Source organism: Bactrocera dorsalis, chromosome 5 (assembly GCF_023373825.1).
Source record: "Bactrocera dorsalis isolate Fly_Bdor chromosome 5, ASM2337382v1, whole genome shotgun sequence".
NCBI lineage: Eukaryota > Metazoa > Arthropoda > Insecta > Diptera > Tephritidae > Bactrocera > Bactrocera dorsalis.
This window is the reverse complement of record NC_064307.1, coordinates 52,270,061-52,295,386: the sequence shown is the minus strand read 5'-3', so window position 1 is coordinate 52,295,386 and position 25,326 is coordinate 52,270,061. Positions and strand designations below refer to the sequence as shown.

The window sequence follows — 25,326 nt, the reverse complement described above, 5'->3', positions numbered from 1 at the left end:
AACGAAACATGATGCTCTGAACGAAGATAAGTAGGTCGCCAACGTAGTATTTAGTATGTTCGGTGTTTGCTACCACCAGATCTCCTCAATAACGAGGCCTAAGTCTAAGCCTTTGCTAAAGCATTCACTCTTGATGCATTGGTTTAAACAATTTTGGACCAAAAAGGTCTACAAAACGTTTATTTTTGAGCCATCTATACTTCCATGATAACTATGCTACTATATTTATCTCAGAATCCAATAGAAATATTATGATATTAGTTTGATCAAGCTGAGACTCACTTAAGATCATAATGATGGCTTCAGTGTAGTTGCTTGCGTTCAGGCATTTTTTCCACCTCACCTTTCAACCAACCGACTACCTGCATTGATTTGGATTTCATCATAAATCTAAAGTTGTTTGCAACGCACATGCCAAATAAATGATATTTGTAATTAAAATTGATATTATAGAAATGTAATTTTAGAATATTTATGCAAAGAATTGACGGCAGTTGTAGAAGTTTGTGCCTTTGCGAGCAATACGAGTACACTCCAGCCAAGGTCAGTTTAGCGAAATCGAAGTAATTGTTCTTCGCTGATTACATTTCCAACGCTCTACTCTTGATTGAAATATAAAGTTACGTAATACAATGCCACTTAAGAACTCTGAGATCGCGTTCCCCTTATTTATTTTTTTGCTAATTTATTTTATTATAAAAGCCATAACTCAATAAATAGTGCTCGATGAGCCAAATCATCACGAATATTTACCATATATTAAATTTGTCTTAGCAACTACCTATGTTTGTTAAGATTGTAGGGATGAGTTCAAAACAAATATGCTGATAACATGATTTAGCATTTTATCCGCTTCGTTTTTCTGCTTTAATACTTAATCGTTCACCAGTTTAGCGTTATTTACGTCAACAAATGATTCGTGTGTGTATTCGTGAAGCATTAAATCATAATGGTAGAATTCAGATCGATCAATTTGGGGGCCTAAAGCGGCATCAGGTGAACAGTAGCCAATTACAGCACACAGCCAGCAGTCCAAATGAATAGCGCCGCTGCGGTTACTACTTACCACACATACTTATACACATACATAGTAGTTGGACAGCGCTGAACCATGGGCCACTTAAAAAAACCGGATCGAAAAATTATGTTTAAATGTTAATAATTCAATCAAATTTGCACAAGTGCCCTTCAAAGAAATTTTCGTGGAGGAGTTAAAAATAGATAAATATAATTTGTAAGCCCCATTGTAGTTGCCATAAATTGTTAGCCATAGAGCGAATACCTACATATGTATGTGTGAGTGAATGTACCATATCTACATTTAGTAATTTGGACAGTTGATGCCCACTTCAAGCTGTTACCATTTTCAGCGCTTCTATTACCCTAGCTAGATCCAGGTGAACTTACAGAAGTACCTGGAATGTGGTTATTGTTTTATTCATGTGTTTTGTTTTTATACATTTATAATTACTTCAGTACTTTATTTGTATTGAAGTATATGACTTACTTGGCAACCACAATCATTTTCAGTTCGCTTTGACTGATCTAGCCAACTATAAATATTCTAAATGCCTCGATAGTGGCATCATTGAGTTTAGCAACTGCTGAGTGTTAAGTTCACAAATTCGGCAAAATATAATAAAAATAATTTTATAACTTGACAGGCCACACAAAAGGATAACAATAAAATGGTGAGTACAAAGTATAAAACTGTCCCAATCTATCCCAATTATTTAATACCAGAATACTACTTAACACCCATTCAAATAACTATTGCTTAAAGGTCCGTCAACTCTGAAATATCTTAATGTCCTTCATCCACAGAAACTCTTCGCAGTCGCACTCGCTGCGTGCTTTATTGCATATGCTATCGCCCAATCAGCACCAGTTGAGCCCTCAGCCGAGTATTTGCCACCAGTCGGTGATGAATCGGCACCACTTGGCGATGATGGGTACCGTTATAAGGCAGTGCGTCGTCTGAAGTATCGTCATCGTCGTGAGGTACCTTCAGAGGAATATCTACCGCCAGTAGCTGAACCATCCTCCGAATATATACCACCGGAGGGTGCTGAGACTCGTGTAGCTGAAGATGGTTATAGATACAAAACTGTAAGACGTTTCAAAGTACACCGTCATCGTCGTGAAGCTCCTTCCGTTGAATATTTGCCACCAGTTGCCGAGCCCAGCGCTGAATATTTACCACCAGAGGGTGCTGAAACCCGTGTCGCTGACGATGGTTACCGTTATAAGACTGTACGTCGTTTGAGATTCCGTGCTCGTCACCGTCGTGATGTCTCTGAATTAACTTCCCTGCCATCTGCTGAATACTTACCTCCTGTGGAAGTTGAGTTGGCTCCGGAGTTGAAAACCGTCTTAGGTGACGATGGTTATCGTTATAAGACTGTGCGTCGTTTGAAGTACCGCCGTCATCGTCGTGAAGCTGAGGCTGCTGAAGAAGTTGCCGCCGCTGAAAGCGTTGATGCTCCCAATGGTGAATACTTGCCACCTAGTAATGATGTTTCTGAAGTACCAGAGGTGAAGAGTGCTGAATTGGCTCAAGATGGTTACCGTTATAAAACAGTGCGCCGCTTGAAGTACCGCCATCGTCAGTAACTGTACAAACCTAATGAACCCGCACGTGAAATGATGAGTGTCAAGTAAATGGTTGTGATTCCGAAGATATGATGTGAAAATATGATGTATTCGAGATATGGAATTTTAAAATGAAATAGTCCCACGTGTGCTGATTGCGCTTTACTATTAGATTGTTATATTAAGAAATAAAATGCAAGAATAATAAAATTTATTCAAATAAAAATTGTGTATGACTTATCACTTTTATCTTTACTATTTACTTCATATGAAAGATTTTGAAAGAGATGGTTGTATTTGATGCAGATTTTTCAATCATTTTCCATTTGAATATAATGCTTAGTTATTACTGGTAATTACAGACACACTAAAAAGTCTAAAGAATAAGTAGGTTGTAGGGAATATTAGCAGGAATTGGCATATGTCAGATCATATAAGACAATGTTAACTTTATTATTTCAGATAATCGTACATTCAACTAAATATTTCTCAAATCCGGATAAAAAACTTGTTTGCCCAACCGAATATTAAGTACTATATATACCTGTAGTATTCGGATCAACAGCTAGCTCGTATTTTTCGAATATGCGAATAGTCATTACTTATTGTTTTGAAATATAGTACGTCGTATACATTGCTCTATCTAAATATACCGAAAGGAGCAGAAATACGAGTTTTGTTGATGTTCTTTGACACCCTAATGACGTTTGTATTGCAGACGGAGGATCGAACTCTTGCCACATCGCTAAATTGATGTTATACAAAATAATATAAAGTTTTCAAGTTAGTTAGTAATTAAACAATTTTTTTCTATATGTAGTAACTGTGATATGGGGAACGGCAGAAATAACTTCGCGAACCTGGCATATGATTCGAACATAACCACATATCACATAAGTAATTTCACTTATTGGGCGAAGACTGCTTAAATAACAATTCTATGGACTATAAGTAACGGGTGATTTTTTTGAGGTTAGGATTTTCATGCATTAGTATTTGACAGATCACGTGGGATTTCAGACATGGTGTCAAAGAGAAAGATGCTCAGTATGCTTTGACATTTCATCATGAATAGACTTACTAACGAGCAACGCTTGCAAATCATTGAATTTTATTACCAAAATCAGTGTTCGGTTCGAAATCGACAAATTTTGTTCAGCGATGAGGCTCATTTCTGGTTGAATGGCTACGTAAATAAGCAAAATTGCCGCATTTGGGGTGAAGAGCAACCAGAAGCCGTTCAAGAACTGCCCATGCATCCCGAAAAATGCACTGTTTGGTGTGGTTTGTACGCTGGTGGAATCATTGGACCGTATTTTTTTCAAAGATGCTGTTGGACGCAACGTTACGGTGAATGGCGATCGCTATCGTTCGATGCTAACAAACTTTTTGTTGCCAAAAATGGAAGAACTGAACTTGGTTGACATGTGGTTTCAACAAGATGGCGCTACATGCCACACAGCTCGCGATTCTATGGCCATTTTGAGGGAAAACTTCGGACAACAATTCATCTCAAGAAATGGACCCGTAAGTTGGCCACCAAGATCATGCGATTTAACGCCTTTAGACTATTTTTTGTGGGGCTACGTCAAGTCTAAAGTCTACAGAAATAAGCCAGCAACTATTCCAGCTTTGGAAGACAACATTTCCGAAGAAATTCGGGCTATTCCGGCCGAAATGCTCGAAAAAGTTGCCCAAAATTGGACTTTCCGAATGGACCACCTAAGACGCAGCCGCGGTCAACATTTAAATGAAATTATCTTCAAAAAGTAAATGTCATGAACCAATCTAACGTTTCAAATAAAGAACCGATGAGATTTTGCAAATTTTATGCGTTTTTTTTTTTAAAAAAAGTTATCAAGCACTAAAAAACAACCAAACGGATGAAATAATGGCTTACTTATATGTGAATAGGTTCAAAATTTGGTAATGTGTGTAGTTCTGATGGTTTTTAGGAGTAACATCGAAAAATGCTTTACCGATGCCTTTGATGTCAAAAAAGACAATGAGCATCATTTTCACTATAGATTTGCTCATTCATCAGCGACCCCTTCCCGGTCCTCCAAAAAGGGCTAAAGCAACATCTTGATAAGCCTGCTTGATCATATCAAACATTTCTGTCGCAGATTTACATAGTAGTTAGTTTCACATATAATTTATCGTGCACCTCTGCTTTAACAAATACTGCACTTTCGGCTTGCACCACTCACAGAAACATGTCGCGTGAAAATCCTTGTCCTGACTCTCCAGGTACTCGGAGACAACTGACCAGCCGCTCGTTCGTTAGCTAGATACGACCTATACCGAATCCAGTCGGTGCGCGCACGCTCCAAGATACAGTTACTTTCTGGACAAACCCTGTATTATATATTCTTATATAAACTACACGAAATACATCTGAGATTCCAGTTTTAAAAACTCTGTAGTGGTAGAAGATATGTACTGGTCTTATAAAAACAAACGACCTGCTCTATGTAGAATACACCTGTCGTTATCAAACCCAATTTCGTTAATTGTATCCAAAAATTTAAATCCTTGGCTTAGAGCAGTGTTTCCCAAAGTGGGCGATAACGCCCCCTTGTGGGCGCTGCAGGTGTCAAGGGGGGCGGTAAGAGACCCAGAAAGAAAATGGTGGCGTTGTGTAGATGGGGGGTTATTTGTAATTTTATTTAGCTAGGAGGCCTCTTAGACAACGACTACATAAGCACTCGACTCTCAACAACAACTTGTGAACATCAACTAATATGAATTAAAAGATTGCTCAAACTCGGTTCTATATTTCTCTCCGCGTAGTTCATATATCTGTCCTATTTTATTGAATATAGAAAAAATGAAAATAATGTCAATTGGTCGCTTCGTTTCATAACGGGGCATCTCCACAGGATAGAATTTATAGAATACTAACTGTCAAACGTATTGCTATTGCCATTGCCAAATCTGTATGTGGGCATTTGCTATCATAATAAAGGGTGATTTTTTAAGAGCTTGATAACTTTTTTTTAAAAAAAAACGCATAAAATTTGCAAAATCTCATCGGTTCTTTATTTGAAACGTTAGATTGGTTCATGACATTTACTTTTTGAAGATAATTTCATTTAAATGTTGACCGCGGCTGCGTCTTAGGTGGTCCATTCGGAAAGTCCAATTTTGGGCAACTTTTTCGAGCATTTCGGCCGGAATAGCCCGAATTTCTTCGGAAATGTTGTCTTCCAAAGCTGGAATAGTTGCTGGCTTATTTCTGTAGACTTTAGACTTGACGTAGCCCCACAAAAAATAGTCTAAAGGCGTTAAATCGCATGATCTTGGTGGCCAACTTACGGGTCCATTTCTTGAGATGAATTGTTGTCCGAAGTTTTCCCTCAAAATGGCCATAGAATCGCGAGCTGTGTGGCATGTAGCGCCATCTTGTTGAAACCACATGTCAACCAAGTTCAGTTCTTCCATTTTTGGCAACAAAAAGTTTGTTAGCATCGAACGATAGCGATCGCCATTCACCGTAACGTTGCGTCCAACAGCATCTTTGAAAAAATACGGTCCAATGATTCCACCAGCGTACAAACCACACCAAACAGTGCATTTTTCGGGATGCATGGGCAGTTCTTGAACGGCTTCTGGTTGCTCTTCACCCCAAATGCGGCAATTTTGCTTATTTACGTAGCCATTCAACCAGAAATGAGCCTCATCGCTGAACAAAATTTGTCGATAAAAAATTTTCGAACCGAACACTGATTTTGGTAATAAAATTCAATGATTTGCAAGCGTTGCTCGTTAGTAAGTCTATTCATGATGAAATGTCAAAGCATACTGAGCATCTTTCTCTTTGACACCATGTCTGAAATCCCACGTGATCTGTCAAATACTAATGCATGAAAATCCTAACCTCAAAAAAATCACCCGTTATAATCATTTGCGCAAAGGTGTAGGGTAGGTAGGTTCGAGCTGATGTAGCGCACGTTTTGAGCTTTTGAACTCCTTAAATCTTTTATGTGGAAAATAAAAAAAGGATCTTTATCCTTTCTTACAAATGTACTTCTGGGGAAAATACGAAAAGTAGAAAGATCCTTTTTTCATAAATGTATTTCTAGGAAAAATAAGAACTCATATTTTTGAACTACTATATAATAATTGTGATTAAGCATTCCTATATAAATGTAATATTTATTTTATATTCATTTCTGGTTTTGCGCGCAATAGATGAGCATTACTTACGCCTCCTTTACACTACTCGCGAAGTTAAACGTATTTCTCAAAGCAAAACAATGTCGGAAGTAAAAAGGAAGAGACGACAATACTGTGCGGAATATATTAAATTCGGATTCACCGAAAATCCCACAAACCCATCCTCGCCTCTGTGTATTCTATGTCTAAAAACATTTTCAAATGAAACAATAAAGCCTTCAAGATTGCAAGATCATTTGTATAAAATGCATCCAGATAAGAGAGACAAGAATGTAGCATATTTTCAAGACCTAGAGAAGAAGCATAATACTCAGCCAAGTGTAGCAAAACTATTTTCGGCGGCAAGATGACGACGGACTTCGAGCTTCGTACAATATCTCTTTGTTAATTGCTCAAAAAGGCAAACCACATAACATCGGAAAAGAGTTAACATTGCCAGCAATAAATGAAGTAATAACTACCGTGCTTTATAAACCGGCCGCAGATATTATCCGAAAAATTCCTTTGAGTAATAATTCTTTGCAAAGACGAATTAATGAAATGGCTAAAAACATTGAAGAATCATTGTGCGATCACCTGTGGACAAGCCAATTCTCAATTCAGCTCGATGTGTCCACTTTACCAACTAATGAAGCATTGTTGTTGTCTTACGTGAGGTTTATTAAAGAAGAGAAAATATGTGAAGAACTATTATTTGCTAGAAATTTAGAGACCGATACAAAAGGCCAAATCATATTCAATATATTGGAAAAGTTTTGCGATGAGAAAGAGATTTCTTTGAAAAATATTATTTCAATTGCTACGGATGGCGCTCCGGCTACGATAGGGTGCCATAAAGGCTTAATAGCGCACTTAAAAAATAAAATTCCAGATGTCCTTGGTGTACATTGCGTTATTCATAGACAACATTTAGTTGCTAGAAACTTAAGTGAAAAACTATTTCAATCACTGCAACATGTCATCAAAGCAGTCAATAAAATCCGCAATAGCTCTTTGAATGATAGATTATTTCATCAGCTTTGTGTAACTAATTACGAGGATTTCAATCGTTCGTTGTTTCATACTGAAGTTCGTTGGCTATCAAAAGGCAATTGTCTGACTCGATTCTACAACCTGTTTGAATCTGTTATAGAGTTCTTGGAAACTAAACATACAGATTTTCAAGACAAGCTCATAACATCAAAGAATGATATAGCTTACATGACAGACCTGTATAAATTGTTCAGCGACATGAATCTCCAACTGCAAGGCGATAAACTAAATTTAATTAAAACAAAAAACGTCGTTGCTGCTTTCGCAGCCAAACTGCTTCTACACAAAAGGAATCTGGGCAGACGTGAGTTTCACAATTTTCCGAATTTATCAGTATCATGCAGTAACGACGAATTGTTTGCTTACTGCCATCATTTGGAAAACCTCCACATTGACTTCACCGAACGATACCAGGACATTTTGAACTTGGAAATACCAGACTGGGTGTTGGATCCGTTTTAGAATGTCAACACAGCAATGTCACCTCAGCTGGAAGAAGAACTTATAGAATTGACAACAAACGAGGAAATAAAAATCAAGTCCAAAAATGGTTACCAAGAATTTTGGCTACAAAAACCGATCTCGCAATTGTACCCTGGATTGTGGTCAATCGTTCAACGATTCTTGATAGCATTCCCATCATCATGAGACAATTCCAAAAAGTTAATTTTTTCCATACAATTTTTTTTCAATTTCTTATTGTTTTGTTTTTCAATTATTTGAATCATTCAAATTTGTCGTTTGCTTTAAAAATTTTTGAAAATTATTCAGTGAAAATGTTAAGTGTGTTGCACACAAAGTGATCAATTAATGATTGAAATTTGTTAGGATGCCGCCAAGTGGACGTGAAGTTCGCACACTTTTCGCGTTTGATATCAATTCCATCAGCCGTTTATCGATTCAAGAAAGATGAACTCATCACGAATGGTTATGCGAATATTGGCCAAATTATCGTAACTACAATTCCTTAAGTGCATGCGTAATGTTAGCTGCCAAATTTACCGATGTTGTTGACTTAAACTGGAAGATTCAAAGGAAAATTTCGGAAGACTTGCGCTCATACAAATCGATTGATCGTCTTGACAATGAAGACGACGCCGTGAATTATCTAGTGTAATTTTTAAATTCTTTAGAGAGGCTTGATATACCGCCGCATCATTTGCGTCTCAAAGCTTGATCTGTCGTTATTATGTTTTGCAATCTTCATGCGTCGAAACTGTGTAATGGAACCCGACTGATTGTGACGCACCTATCGAATACAAGGTGCAGAATGCTTGATTCTACGAATTCCTTTGAGTTCTATCGCCATCTCAGTTCAAACGGGTTCCGTTTTCAGTAAAAATTGAGATAACAATCATCAGGACCCAAGGATAGTCGCTAGAAATGTGTGGCATAAATTAGGAACGGCTATGCTTTTCACACGGCCAAAAATACGTGGCGTGCTCACGAGTTGGAAAACTATCTTCTCTGTACATTTACGCACCGGAACAGAAACCAAAAAATGTGGTTTATCAAGCTGCGTTACATTGAAAAAAGAAAAAGAAATGATAAATTTAACTTTCCTTTCTTTTCAAAACACATAATTTCACGCAGGAAAACGGCTGCGGGGTCAGCTAGTTACTTATAAATATTTTCGATTTTCTAACGAACCTTATACCGAATTTGTCGGTCGGTGTATGAGTTATATAGGGTATGTATAAAATTGATTGGATTCGGATCCTTTGATTGACGTTTCACACCTTAATGTATTTTCCTGGCTTTGATTCCTGCAAGTTGCAAGAGTATAAAATTGTTATTAAATTGTTAATTTTACAATACTAGTGAAAAATATTATTAAAACAAAAAAGGCTTTGGGTTTTTAATCAAAAATAACCATTAATAGCATATCCATTCAAATTTTCTATTAAGAAAAAATCTAATTTCCATTCATATTAAAGGGGATATAAAATCGCTTAGTTTGCTATCATACATATGTATGTATGTACTATCATCGCTTTTACAGCATAATATTAATAACGGTCGCAAGTGACTGGAATACTCACAGCGCCCTGAGAGAGTGTGCGCAGACGCTAGACCTTGGTCTAAACCTAGAATTACTAATACATGGCAGTATCAAATCTATGACTTTATATTAATGAAAAATTAAAAGTTATTCCTGAAAGATGATATCGAATGATCTTTTATCTTCGATCCAAATATTCAGTGAAAAGGATTAAGTTTCAAAGTTGCTTGAGTGATTACTCGGGACAAATGATCCGATAACTATCATATTTTTTTTACCTGTTCTGCATATAGTTAACAGTTGTTTGATCTCATAAAAAATCGAGTTTTGGCGGGATAAAAATTACAAAATGACGCCGCTAATTTGTTAGTTTCACGATTTTTTTCAGCGTAATTCATTAAACGAACAATATCTTCTAGGTTTCACTCACGGACAAGGCCAGAATTACTCGCAGTATATACTCGTAGATAATTTATCATGTACTTACATACAATTTTTGAAGAATTTACTTTAGTTTCTGACAGCCATACCAATCTAGAAAAAAATCGACGAATGAGTTTTCCAGCGAAATTTAAATCAAAAAGTCTTACTATTTTTTTGCCATTAGTGTATTTTTATCATTTATGTATATAATTTTACTGAAGAATTTATTTTTGTATATATATGTCTCTCTCCTGTGTAAATCTAAATCAAAAAGTAGTGATTTTTTGTCTTTTCAACTTATTATATTATATAGTATATATATTTTAAATAAGTTCAAATGGGGCACTATTGTGAAGAAAGGAGCTGAATTCTACAAAGGTCATTTAAGTTTTGAAGCGATGAACGCAGTGAAGGTTGAGAAATGGTCTTTAAATAATTTTGAATGTAAAATGAAGTTAATGTATGCTGGTACTCTAAATTTAGCAAAGGAGCATACGATATATACATATTTTCGGGCAAGTCTTTCATTACCTTATCTAAATTTTCTGGAACTTTAGACGATACCACCGTAGAGAGATTTGTGTTAATTCTAAACATAAAATTTTAAAACAAACTAAAGTTTTCGGACTACCAATAATTAATACCAATTAATAAATAATGATTATTGTGAATATGAGGTACGGACACTTTGTAGAGAACATTTTAATACCTAATATAACTGGAAATCAGAAATAATTCGTGACGCAATCATTTTTGAAGAATAAGTGTTTCAATGTACAGATTAAAAAGGAGTCAAGCAAATATTTGCGAATTTCCATACATAGTAAACATAAAAACGAAATTGCTCTTAGAGTAAATTTATAAACTTCGCTTAAGTGCCTATGCCGTCATTACGCTCAAAAATGCAAAAAATTAAGTTCATAATTTGTTCGTGTACTCGCTAACGTCATTCAATAACTTGGACCACTCGAAGAACACTTGAAGCCAATGCCATTAACGACGTTCCTATTTTGTTATAATTTTCTTGGTTGCTTTTCTATAAATGTTCTACATACATGTATAATAATTTTTTGTGGTTATATCCACATGTACCCACAACTGTTGTTGCTTTTGTTCAATTACTCAATATTTTAATTAAATCTCTTACATAATCAGAGCAGTTATAAATAAATATTCTGCACCATCGAGCATCATCCTCATTGAGCTTAGCATCAGCGAAGTGTTAAGTTCTGGAACAGTTTCGTTTAACGAAATTTCAATTTTGTTAAAAGGGAGCTTATAACAGAAAACAAAAAATGGTGAGACCACATATTATATTACGAATATAACAATATGTCTAAAGATTTAAACCATTTTTGCAGAAACTCTTTGTGGTGGCGTTCGCTGTGTGTCTGGCATCACTGGCCTTTGCTCAATCTGTACCTGCTGACAGTGTCGAGCCGTCCGCTGAGTATTTGCCACCAGTCGGTGAAGAATCGACGCCACTTGCCGATGATGGTTACCGTTACAAGGCAGTGCGTCGTCTGAAGTATCGTCATCGTCGTGAGGTACCTTCAGAGGAATATCTACCACCAGTAGCTGAACCATCTTCCGAATATATACCACCGGAGGGCGCTGAGACTCGCGTAGCTGAAGATGGTTATAGATACAAAACTGTGAGACGTTTCAAAGTACTCCGTCATCGTCGTGAAGCTCCTTCCGTTGAATATTTGCCACCAGTTGCCGAGCCCAGCGCTGAATATTTACCACCGGAGGGTGCTGAAACCCGTGTCGCTGACGATGGTTACCGTTATAAGACAGTACGTCGTTTGAGATTTCGTGCTCGTCACCGTCGTGATGTCTCTGAATTAACTTCCCTGCCATCTGCTGAATACTTACCTCCTGTGGAAGTTGAGTTGGCGCCGGAGTTAAAGACTGTCTTAGGTGATGATGGTTATCGTTATAAGGCTGTGCGTCGTTTGAAGTACCGCCGTCATCGTCGTGAAGCTGAGGCTGCTGAAGAAGTTGCCGCCGCTGAAAGCGTTGATGCTCCCAATGGTGAATACTTGCCACCTAGTAATGATGTTTCTGAAGTACCAGAGGTGAAGAGTGCTGAATTGGCTCAAGATGGTTACCGTTATAAAACAGTGCGTCGCTTGAAGTACCGTCGTCATCGTCGTGAGGCTGAGGCTGCTAAAGAAGTTGCCGCCGCCGAAACCGTTGAAGCCCCTAATGGTGAATACTTACCCCCCAGTAATGATATTGCTGAAGTGCCGAAAGTGAAAAGTGCTGAACTGGCTCAGGATGGCTACCATTATAAAACTCTGCGTCGTTTAAAGTACCGTCGCAACCGTCGTGAAGCTGAAGCTGCTGAAGACATTGCCGCTGCTGAAAGCGTTGAAGCCCCAAATGGTGAATACTTACCCCCCAGTAATGATATTGCCGAAGTGCCGGAGGCGAAAAGTGCCGAGCTAGCTCAAGATGGCTACCGTTATAAGACTGTGCGTCGCATCAGATATCGTTATCGGCACTAAATTTATGCCTTAAGATGCCAGAAGGCCTGTTTAGACAAATGGACTCGTGTGTGGTGATGGTGGTTATGATTTAAAACGACTTTGAGTTATGGAAATTTCTTAATTCTTATACGATTAATTGGACGATGTGTGCTTTTATGATTTTTGTTAAAGTTTAAGTTTTTTAATGCAATGCAAGAATAAAAAATTATTCAATGAAAGAAACATTACTGCGTCAGTGTCACATTTATGGTAGGCATGAATGAGTTGCTTATGATAATTGTGCCCAAAGTTCTAACAGTCCTTTACTTCCTTAAAGTGTCTCAAAGGTAAACAAGTTATTAAAACAATGAGTAGGCCTGGTGATATAATGTCCCAAGATAAACAAAACAAGTAAGGAGTGACAAATTCGGGTGGAACCGATTGCTTCATACTCTTACATGTTATCTACTCTCTAGAGAGCTTACAATTTTAGACTGAAAGATAAGATAAAATTCGTACGGCGGAATGGAAGCTTATAAAGTACATATATGTTTGTAAAAGATAGAACAGACTGACTTTTTACGAAAGAGTTGTTTCATATAATATATGCCGTATTACATATATATTGTCCTAAATGCCTAGTTATTAGACGATTACTTTTTGCAATCTCACTTTTAGTGCTTTTTTGATGTAAAGTGAGTAAGTATTAACTTCTTCGACTGCTATTATTCGACAACATTGTATTCCACTTAAAAGGCTATACCAGTGTGACACTTTCTAAAAAAAAAAATGTATTTGCTGTTTCGATAGTTTATAATATATCTTCTTCTTCTTTACTAGCGTAGACACCGCTTACGCGATTATAGCCGAGTCAACAACAGCGCGCCAGTCGTTTCTTCTCTTCGCTACGTGGCGCCAATTGGATATTCCAAGCGAAGCCAGGTCCCTCTCCACTTGGTCTTTCCAACGAAGTGGAGGTCTTCCTCTTCCTCTGCTTCCCGCGGCGGGTACTGCGTCGAATACTTTCAGAGCTGGAGTATTTTCATCCATCTGGACAACACGACCTAGCCAGCGTAACCGCTGTCTTTTAATTCGCTGAACTATGTCAATGTCGTCGTATATCTCGTACAGCACATCGTTCCATCGAATGCGATATTCGCCGTGGCCAACGCGCAAAGGACCATAAATCTTTCGCAGAACTTTTCTCTCGAAAACTCGCAACGCGACTCATCCGTTGTTGTCATCCTCCAAGCCTATGCATCATATAGCAGGACTGGAATTATGAGCGACTTATAGAGTTTGGTTTTTGTTTGTCGAGAGAGGACTTTGCTTCTCAATTGCCTACTTAGTCCGAAGTAGCACCTGTTGGCAAGAGTTATCCTGCGTTGGATTTCTAGGCTGACATTGTTGGTGTTGTTCCAAGATAGACGAAATTATCTACAACTTCAAAGTTATGACTGTCAACAGTGACGTGAGAGCCAAGTCGGGAGTGCGACGACTGCTTGTTTGATGACAGAAGTTATTTCGTCTTGCCCTCGTTCACTGCCAGACCCATTTGCGTTGCTTCCTTGTTCAGTCTGAAGAAAGCAGAACTAACGGCGCGGGTGTTGAGGCCGATGATATCAGTAGCATCGGCATACGCCAGCAGCTGTACACTCTTATAAAAGATTGTACCTGCTCGATTCACTTCTACAGCTCTAATAATTTTCTCCAGCAGCAGATTGGAAAAGTCGCACGATAGGGAGTCGCCTTGTCTGAAACCTCGTTTGGTATCGAACGGCTCGGAGAGGTCCTTCCCGAACGTGACGGAGCTTTTGGTGCTACTCAACGTCAGTTTACACAGCCGTATTAGTTTTGCGGGGATACCAAATTCAGACATCGCGGCATAGTTGCAGCTCCTTTTCGTGCTGTCGAAAGCAGCTTTGAAATCGACGAATAGGTGGTGCTTGTCTATTTTCCTTTCACGGGTCTTTTCCAAAATTTGGCGAATGGTGAATATCTGGTCGGTTGTTGATTTTTCAGGTCTAAAGTCACACTGATAAGGTCCAATCAGTTTGTTGACGGTGTGCTTTAATCTTTCACACAATACGCTCGACAGAGCCTTATATGCGATGTTGAGGAGGCTTATCCCACGGTAGTTGGCGCAGATTGTGGGGTCTCCTTTTTTATGGATTGGGCATAGCACACTTAAATTCCAACTGTTGGGCATGCTTTCGTCCGACCATATTTTGCAAAGAATCTGATGCATGCTCCTTATCAGTTCTTCGCCGCCGTGTTTGAATAGCTCGGCCGGCAATCTGTCGACCCCTGCCGCTTTGTTGTTCTTCAGGCGGGCAATTGCTATTCGAACTTCTTCATGGCCGGGTAATGGAACGTCTGATCCATCGTCATCGATTGGGGAATCGGGTTCACCTTCTCCTGGCGTTGTACGTTCACTGCCATTCAGCAGGCTGGAGAAGTGTTCCCTCCATAACTTAAGTATGCTCTGGGCATCGGTGACTAGATCACCTTTGGGGGTTCTACAAGAGTATGCTCCGGTTTTGAAACCTTCTGTAAGTTGCCGCATCTTTTCGTAGAATTTTCGAGCATTACCCCAGCTTATCAAGCTCTTCGTACTCACGCATTTTGGCCTCTTTCTTTTTCTGTCCACAAATGCGTCTCGCTTCCCTCTTCAACTCTCGATATCTATCCCATCCCGCAAGTGTTGTGGTCGATCGTTGCGAGGTAGGCAGCCTACGTGTGTTTTTTGCTGCACAGAGGCGGGTGCGAATCTTGGCTGCATCAATATAGTGGTCCGAGTCGATGTTAAGACCTCGGAGCGCACGCACATCTAAAACACTGGAGACATGTCTTCCGTCTATCACAACATGATCGATCTGGTTGGTGGTTTTTCGATCCGGAGACTGCCAGGTAGCTTGATCAATTTTCTTATGCTGGAATCTAGTACTACAGATAACCATATTTTGGTCCCCGGCGAAGTCGATCAGCCTCAACCCGTTTGGGGATGTTTCGTCGTGGAGGCTGAATTTACCGACCGTAGTGCCAAAGATACCTTCTTTGCCCACTCTGGCGTTAAAGTTGCCAAGCACGATTTTTACATCGTGGCGGGGGCATCTCTCATAAGTGCGCTCCAAGCACTCATAAAAGGCATCTTTGGTCACATCGTCCTTCTCTTCCGTCGGGGCGTGAGGGCAAATCAACGATATGTTGAAGAACCTCGCTTTGATGCGGATTGTGGCTAGACGTTCATTCTCTGGAGTGAATGATAGTACTCGGCGACGGAGTCTCTCCTCTCACGAGGATATCAACCAGCTGGGCAGCGGCACCTTCCCAATTAAGGGACCGGACATTCCATGTACATGGAGCCTTCAAACGGATGTTCTTACGCTACTCAGAGGATACTTGGTCAGAGACCGGAAGTCGTGAGCTGCTTGAGTCTTATGTAAAAGAATCGTTTCTGGCCACTCCCAAGTGAATGGCGATCAGAGAACTTTCCTCACTTGCGTGAACTTCTACACACGACTCCGTCCTCCATAATATATACAGTATCCGACAAAACTATGTATACCCCATGAAAGTTGAAAAGAAAATTATCATATCTTTTGAAAAGTGAAGTTTATTTTTTGCATGCTTTTTGTTTTTGCTTATGAGTACACTACATACAAAAAATTAAATTAATTTTCTGCATTTTAGTGCTAGTGACTGCAAAATACGCGGTAATCTGGAAAAGAGAAATTCTTAACAACGACAAAAGTACAGTATACTCTCGAAAAGTAAATTCTCAGAAAGTAAATAATCGCGGAAAAGTAAATCACCTTTAAGATTACACATGCACCTCGAAAAAGTAAATTTTTCAATTTACTTTTCAGAGAGTGTGATAAAAAATTTGAAACGAAGCAAGCAGCGTTTTTTACGATGTTGCAAAAACACTTACTCTCTTGTTTTCCGCGTCTGTTTTGTAATTAAAATTTGAGATATTTACATATGTAAATGTTCATATAATATATTGAAAAAGAAAAAAAACTAAATAATATTCAATATTTTTTCTATTAATAATAAATTACTATGTTTTTCATGTAAATCCATATGTTTTATTGAAGGAAATAAATTAATGAATTTTTTAAGTTTAAAAATGCATTTAATATTATAAAAACAGATAATTTATGTATATATTTAGAAAAGTAAATTATTCGAAAAAGTAAATTACCCAAAATACCAATCGATTTACTTTTCGAGAGTATACTGTATGTATACCCGAATAAATTTTGAGGTTACCTTCACACTAGAGCTTCAATTTTTAGTGTTGCCACCTTTAGCGTTAATTACTGCTAATAAACGTCGAGGCATGCTGTCAACCAAGTTTTGAAGAAGTGATTGGGGTATGTTTTCCCAGGAGTCTTTCAATTTATTAAAAATCTCGCCTTTATTTGAACGGCAAGAAGATCGGTCAAGTTTGTCATCCAAATATTGCCATAAGTGCTCAATGGGGTTTAAGTCGGGGCTTTGGGCAGGCCATGGTAAGAGTTCTATCGATTTTTGTTCGAAGTATTCTTTTGCAACCCGACTTGTATGCTTGGGGTCGTTGTCCTGTTGGTATATGAAGTTATCCTGTATGCCCATTTTTTGCGTAGCTGGCTCCAAATTGGTACTTAACATTTGAACATACGACTCTTCCGTCATTTTACCTTCGATCATTACGAGATTTGAGAGACCACTGTAGCTAAAACAACCCCAAACCAATACATTTCCGCCTCCAAACTTTATGGTGCTTTGAATGCATTTACTCTGAAGCTTCTCGTGGCTCTTTCGCCAAACTTTTTGCCGTCCTTTATTATTTTTAAATTCAAATTTGCTTTCATCACTCCAAATTACTTTTTTCCAAAAATTTGGTGGCAGTTTGTAATACTTTTTTGTAAACTCCAATCGTGCCTTTAAATTTTTCTTGCTGACGAACGGTTTTTTAATCTTGTAGTGGCTGGAATACCCGTCTTCTCGAAGCACTACGCACAAATATTGCCTCGGTATACATAATTTTGTCGCCTGCAAAGTTCAACTGATCATCAACAAGTGCACATTCTGCAAGCAAAATAAAAGCTAACGGTAAATATCATACCGTTATTATTTGTCAACTTACAGTGTGCACTTACCGTATGTACAATTTTTTAATTGTTGAACTTTTGAAAAAAATATTCAAAGAACAATATAAAATGTGCTGGGGTATACATAGTTTTGTCGGATACTGTATGTATGTATAGTTTCCAAAAATATCCTGTGAAATTGGCAAGGTCGTATTTTGAATAGTTTTTGAATGGCAGTGTTCTAAATAACGACCGCTCGGATTTTAATTTTTACCTAAAAAAACGATTTTTTTTTCAAAGTACAAAGGCTGATGAAAGCCGCTACCAAAAAAAATTAAATAACTTTTTTTCTATTTAATGAATCTGGTTATTTTTTTTTTTTATTTTGCAGATTGACTTTTACATTTAACAAAAATGGATAACTGGGACACTGAAATAAGAGTTTGGATTGTCCGCCGTTATCACGCACTGGAGTCCGTAGTTTCGGTTCAAAGAGAGCATAGACGCATGTTTGGCGGCAATCCTCCGAGCAGATGGACCATAATGAGACTTGTAAACAATTTTGCCGAGAATGGGACAGTCAACAGAAGACCTTACCATCGAAACCCTTCAGTTCGAACGGAGGAAACAATCGCTGCTGTAGCTGCTGCCATACAAAACAATCTACGTGTTTCGACAAGAAGCTTATCTGCTCAAATGGGTGTAAGCAGACAGTCATTACAGTCAATTATGCACAAAGATTTGGACTTATTCCCATATAATATTCAAATGGCCAACAAACTGAACGCTGCGGACTTGCCGATTCGCTTGGAAGTTTGCCAGAAGATGCTTCAAATGGTGGAAGAGGATGGAAACATGTTGAACTGTCTTTTCATGTCTGACGAGGCCCATTTCGATTTAAACAGCAACATAAACAAACAAAATTGTCGAATATGGAGTGCTTCCAATCCACAGATACTCCATGAGACGGAATTGTATCCACTTCGTGTCACAGTGTGGTGTGCAGTTTCATCACGCTGCATTGTCGGGCCCTAGTTCTTCGAAGAAAACGGTCACACCGTTACGGTTACTGGAGACCGTTACTTTTGTTAATTTTTGATATTTTTGAAAGATCGTAGGTCATTGTATAGGAAATGTCTTTGAGTTTAATAAACTTTTTGAATTTTTCTGTTTCAGCTCCTCATTCGGCCGGAGTCATGTCAGCAGTTGGGGCACTTTTTTTATGGCACCTTCGAAGGCTGCCCATAACTCCGTTGTTTTTCAATATTACGTTCAAAGAAGATCGAAATATTCAATCCCGTACTTTCTCTTAAAAAAATTCACGAAAATCGCTTAATTTTTCATGCGTCACATTGGCCTCTTAAGCTACTAAATTTATAAATTTTCAGCCCAGGTCTTCCGTTAGGAAGGACTAAATGCGAAAAAAATATAATCAGGAAACAATCACACTTTCCATTATCGAAAATTTAATTTAATTTCTTTTTTCAGTCTAAGAATTTACATATTACATTTCGGACGATTATTCGACTTCACTCACATACAAATATTGCGACGGATTTCTAAATATCTTCAACCAATGCAATATGAATTTGTTATCTTTCTCGTTCTGTTTCAAACCAACATACTATTGTCATCAAATGTAAATAGATATATGTATGTAAGTTAAATTGGTTACTTTGGGAATAAAATCTTCAGTTCCTTCTTTAACTCATTAAGGCTTATTTAGTTCAATAAGAAATTACCTCGAAAAGCAAAGCAATTTGTGAGTAAATTCGAAAAATCTGAAAATTCGAGAAGACATTTTTTTTAACAAATTTTTGCGAATTTCGGCAATATTTCCAATTATTATCCACACATACATACATATATAAACTTCGTTAATAATTGTGCAAAACTGCTGGCCTTTGTGTGGAAACGTCAAATCAAATTTACCAAATTGCAGGCAAAAATAAATGTAAACAAAATAATATTTTGTAGACGCAGAAAGGACAGAGCAGAGTCCACAAGAATACGCAAAAATGATTGGAAATTTGAGCAGCGGTAATGTGTGGCATGCAGCAATTGGTGCACAATGCGCACAATGGTCTCCCACATAGTGGGACGTGCCGGGGCGGAAATGCAAATTTTCAATCGAATTTCCAGTACATTTTCGCGAAAGCGCGCAATCCAATTTCTTCCTATCGGTCTCACAATTTGCGCTATGAAGCGAAAATTTACGCTGCATGGACACATTGCTGAGAAAGTTTAGGCTCCTTCACTATTGGCATTAGTATTTGACCGCTCTGCCGTTGGAACGGTACGTCTGGCCTTGCCACAGCCGCGGTGGCAAAACTTTTGCAATATTATTCCGAATTTATTTGCGCTTACTTTGGGAGCGCGCCGAGAGCAGTTGGTGTGCGGTTGGCATTGGTTTGGTTAGCAGCTATTCAAGGATCTGCGTCTCAACTTGGAAAACGGCCTAGGCACGGGCAGCGCCAACATCAATATGGTTAAATTATAATATTGGCCAAATGCGGCCAAAGTAAACAAAAAGTAAGCAAAAAAGACGAAAAGTATAAATAATGAAGAAACGGTAAATAGTAAACGTTGAGGCCGAGTATAAATATGCTGAACGCCTACTTTTTAACTAATAAAGTTAATAAGAATTAGTTCCGGAAAGTGCACTTGTGCGCATTCCAGTTGGAAGTATTCTCTTTTCCGTTTTTTCTAATGCATATAAATATTTGCAGATTGTTGCATTGTGATATTTAAATAATATTTTTTGGAAACTCTTGAATTCACTATTTATAATAAATACATTTAAGCACCCATTCACCATAACCCTATTCCCTTTCTATTTCAAGCAATACTCGTAATTACCATATACGAGATAATATAGGCATGCTACTAACAATTTATAGTTATACTTTTTATAAAGTGGTTGTAAGGTATGGACTTTTAAGAAAATACTAATCTTTTTTTTTATTTTTTTCCCCAAAAAAGTACTCGTACCATACGCTTTAAATCCGATGTTTTATAAAATGACATAGTAGAGCCCAGAAGCTTTTTAGTAAACAGGCAAAACTTATTTACAGCTCGGGGTCTTTTCGTTATATCAAAATTTTAACCAACAAATAATTTTTTACTTATTTTTTTACTTTTAATTGCTACAAAGAAACCTGCTATTTCAAACTTAAATCATAAGTTATATCGAACGAATTGTTTATTCGCATCCGAATTGAAACTGTGCGATTTACAGAACATGCTTGATAGAGTTAATAGTTTTCCATGATCTTTCTGCAGCATCCTCAATCTGTACGTTTAATGCACAAGGCTGTATTTTTTGTGTTTATAGATGACGCTTTCTCCATAAGTTAAGTAGATTGAATCCGCATTAGGTTCATAAACCTAATTAATTAACAGATCTGGCAACTATTGGCTCTCTGCGCACCAATTGAATGATGGCCGTCGAAAATTCATAACTTCCGGTTGACTGTAGTGCATTATAGTCATAAGGAATGTATATGTGTATGTAAATGAGAGTGGAATTTTAACTCCGTAGTCACTATTGTGGCTTGAAACCTATAAAGTTACTCAGGACGTTTTGACTTATCAGCACTATTTTGTTAATTTAAAATATTAATCTCTGCAATCAATTCTCCATCAAGAACCATTGTTTATCGATGATTTTGGTAAATTCAATCGAAGAATTTCAATAAAGTCGCCCAGAATCAGTTATTGTTCCGGAAATTATTGATGCTGTGCGCAAACTGCTATTGTATAATTAGACATATCGTGAGTTGGAGACAACAATGGGCAATAATGTGACGCGCAATATTGCATGCAAATTGTAGAAAAATCTGTTTTACGTTGCATCTCAAAATGCTAAAAAAATACGATAACGGTCTTCGAAAAACGTGTAAGACAACGTGATACGTATAATTTGTACGTATGTTTCAAAATGAACCGAATCCAACTTCTAAGCAACGGTTGCATAATGGACATATCATGGTTGCAGAACGCAGAACAGAAAATTCTGAGTGTTACACAACTACTTTCTTGCAGGTGTGTTTTAAGAAATCAAGAAAACCGCCCAAGAGGAGTCTCTCTTCACCACGACAATGGGAGCTCTTACACATCGACTGAAATAACTGCATTTTTTAGCACGTAAAACATCGATTTGGTGAGTAATCCACCGTAGTTAGTTCTGACTTGGTACCAAGTTACTGACTTATTTTTATTCCCGTACGAAAAAAATAAATGAAAATAAAAGTGGTCAACATTTTTCCAAATCTGAAGAGACGTTTCAGTGACTAAAGTTCTTCGACACTTGGTGGAAACACATCCAAAAGTGTGGAGGTCTTAATTGCGAATATTTTGTAAAACAATAAAGTGATTTTCGATGATTAACGCTTGTTTTTGTTTTCTCTCAAAATATAAAAGGCAACTTAAGTAGGTTTCACAGTTTTTAATTTTTGTTGAAAGTACTTGCAACACAAACTACTTGTTGTAATTATTATATTCTAATCATTGTATTCTTCTTGTGATTTGTCTTGAAAAGAAAATTTCTTTTTAGTTCTGAATAAACGATTCCAACGAACAAAACGTTTCAATATTTAAATTATAAAATTTAACAGATTATGAGACTTAAGAAAGGCACAATCAAGATACGTAACTATTCAAACGTTTAGCGAAACAAATTTTTACACGATTAAATCCGTTATTTTATTGCAACTAACAATGGCTACTTCTGGGTTGTTTTCCATTGATAAGCTCGATGACGCAAATTATTCGTCGTGGTCAGTCCACATGAAAAGTGTCCTTATTCATGCCGATTTATGGGGAATCGTATCTGGTAAGCATGTGAAGAACGAAAATGCAACGCTAGAAGAATCAGCCGCGTTCGACGCAAAAGATGAGAAGGCGCTTGCGAGCATTACGCTCTGTGTCAAGCCATCGCAGTTAAATCATATTAGACACTGCACTACTTCACTGGAGGCCTGGAGGAAATTACAAGAGATCTACCAACCAAGTGGACCAGCTCGTAAAATTACGTTTTTCAAGAAAATTCTGAACCTTAGTTTGTCTGAGGGCGAAAATGTTTCGGAGCACATAAAGCAGTTCTCTGATATCATTGAGAAAATGGCTGAAATTGGTATTGTAGTACCAGAGGAAATGTTAGTCATTATTCTACTATCAAGTTTACCGCAGTCATATGAAAATTTCGTGGTTGCTATAGAAACACGTGATAATTTACCATCATTAAATGCATTGAAAATTAAATTACTGGAAGAAGGTGAACGTCGTCAGGAGAAGGATGCAGATGTTGAAAATATCGAGAATCAACAGGCGTTTTCGGCAAGGACGAACTTCAGGAAAAATGTAAGTGCGCAGAAAAATCTTAACAGAAATACTCCTAAAGGATATGCTTCAAATTCGGTAACGAAGCAATCTAAAGTTAAATGCTATAATTGTGGGAAGAGAGGTCATCTGGCTGCACAATGCAGAGCAACTAGGCAGCAAACTCAGAATGCTATTGGAAGTTTACTCGGAGCATCTGGTGTACAAGAATTTAACCGTTCGACATGGTGCGTGGATAGTGGAGCGACATCACATATGTGTTGTGAGCGCAGTTTGTTTCATACGTTTCAGAATCATACTGAAAAGGTGAGTTTAGCGGATGAACATTTTTATCGAAGCGCAAGGTATTGGGACTGTGATCCTACGATCAGGAAACGAAGATGTTATCATGAGGAATGTTCTGTACGTCCCAGATCTACAATCAAATTTTATATCTGTTGGAAAGGCTTCGAGCATAGGGTGTACAATTTCATTTAATAAGAAATTTTGCGTTATCAAAAATGCTGCAGGTAAAAATTTACTGAAGGCGCATAAACGCAAAAATTTGTTCATTTTTGGAAAAACACCGAATTCATGTTTTTATTCTAACACTAATGAAGTAATGAAATGGCATAACAGGTATGGTCATTTGAATTTTAAAAGTCTACATGAATTGTCTAATAGAGATTTAGTACATGGCATGAAACCTATTAATATTTCACAATACAATGAATGTATTACTTGCATGAAAAGCAAAATATGTACGAAACCATTTCCAAGTATGTCCAACTCAGTATCTAAAGATCTTCTTGAGTTAATCCATACGGACGTTTGCGGTCCAATTAATAAAACATCAATTGGTGGTTCAAAATATTTTCTAACCTTTATCGATGACAAATCGAGGTACATGTTCGTATATTTCCTTAAAACTAAGGGAGAAGCTTTACTAAAATTTAAACACTTTAAAGCTATGGTGGAATGCCAAACTGGGAAAAGAATAAAAGCTATTCGCAGCGACAATGGGCGTGAATTTTTAAATAAAGATTTCGACAATTACTTAAATATGTACGGTATTAAGCGTGAACTTACTGTACCATATACACCTCAACAAAATGGTGTAGCTGAGCGCGCAAATCGCACTTTAGTTGAAATGGCGCGATGTATGTTAGTTCATTCAGGAATGGATGAAAGTTTTTGGGCAGAGGCAATTTCTACCGCTGTATTTCTACGCAATAGATCACCAACAAAGATTCTAGTAAATAAAACTCCTTACGAAACTTGGTTAGGAAGAAAACCAATGGTTCATTTTCTAAAAACTTTTGGATCTTTAGCTATTGCTCTAAATAAGAAAGAAATTCATAAGTTTCGACCTAAAGGTAAAGAATATATTATGGTTGGATATGCAGAAAAGGCCAAGGCATATCGTTTATATGACCCAATAACACGCAAATTCATCATAAGTAGAGACGTTATATTCATTGAAAACTCTCAGAAAATTAATGAAGTCAGTGATAAGGTAGACGTGAGCGATTTAATACTCAAAACAAATAATGACGAAGCAGTAACTGACACAGAGTGCATGGAGAATCTCGCTGGAGGAGGAGAGCAAGTAGATACCAGCAATATTTCGATAGCAAAAGATGATAAAGTTGAAGTAGATCCTATTAATATGATAAATAATGAGAAATCTAATACAAGAGGAAGAGGAAGGCCAAAAATAATCCGAACTGGCAGGGTTGGTCGTCCTAGAAAGCAATATAATATATTGAATTCAATGAATAACAGCATAAAGATACCTGAAACTGTTGAAGAAGCATTACTCAGCGAATATTCTGCAGAATGGAAGAAAGCTATGCAAGTTGAATATGATGCGTTGATAGACAATAACACATGGACGCTGGAAGAATTACCTCCATGTCAAAAGGTTGTCGGATGTAAATGGATTTTTTCTGTGAAGCGAGATGCTGATGGTAATATTGAACGTTTTAAGGCAAGGCTAGTAGCAAAGGGTTGTAGTCAGCAATACGGTATAAATTACAAAGAAACTTTTTCACCAGTGGTACGCTACGAAACTCTTAGGATGATAATTGCATTAGCAGTAGAACACCAAATGCATTTACATCAAATGGACGTTGCAACAGCTTATTTAAATGGGGAACTTCATGACACAGTTTACATGAAACAACCAGAGTATTTTATAGATCAAATTTTCCCAACTCGTGTTTCT

At 37.6% G+C, this 25,326-nt stretch overlaps 2 protein-coding genes across 2 annotated transcripts; both read left to right on the top strand.

Annotated features, from left to right (window-relative positions):
• Positions 1-1,545: 1,545 nt before the first annotated feature.
• LOC125778743 (uncharacterized) lies at positions 1,546-2,818 on the top strand. Its single transcript, XM_049457903.1, has 2 exons — positions 1,546-1,691; positions 1,825-2,818. Exons 1-2 carry the CDS (start codon positions 1,689-1,691, stop codon positions 2,611-2,613), a joined length of 792 nt encoding a protein of 263 aa, XP_049313860.1. The 5' UTR covers positions 1,546-1,688; the 3' UTR covers positions 2,614-2,818.
• An 8,587-nt stretch (positions 2,819-11,405) lies between these two features.
• On the top strand, positions 11,406-12,945 carry LOC105225250 (uncharacterized). The gene is made up of 2 exons (XM_011203641.2): positions 11,406-11,526; positions 11,590-12,945. The coding sequence occupies exons 1-2, from the start codon at positions 11,524-11,526 to the stop codon at positions 12,739-12,741; spliced, it is 1,155 nt and encodes a 384-aa protein (XP_011201943.2). The 5' UTR covers positions 11,406-11,523; the 3' UTR covers positions 12,742-12,945.
• Positions 12,946-25,326: the final 12,381 nt, after the last annotated feature.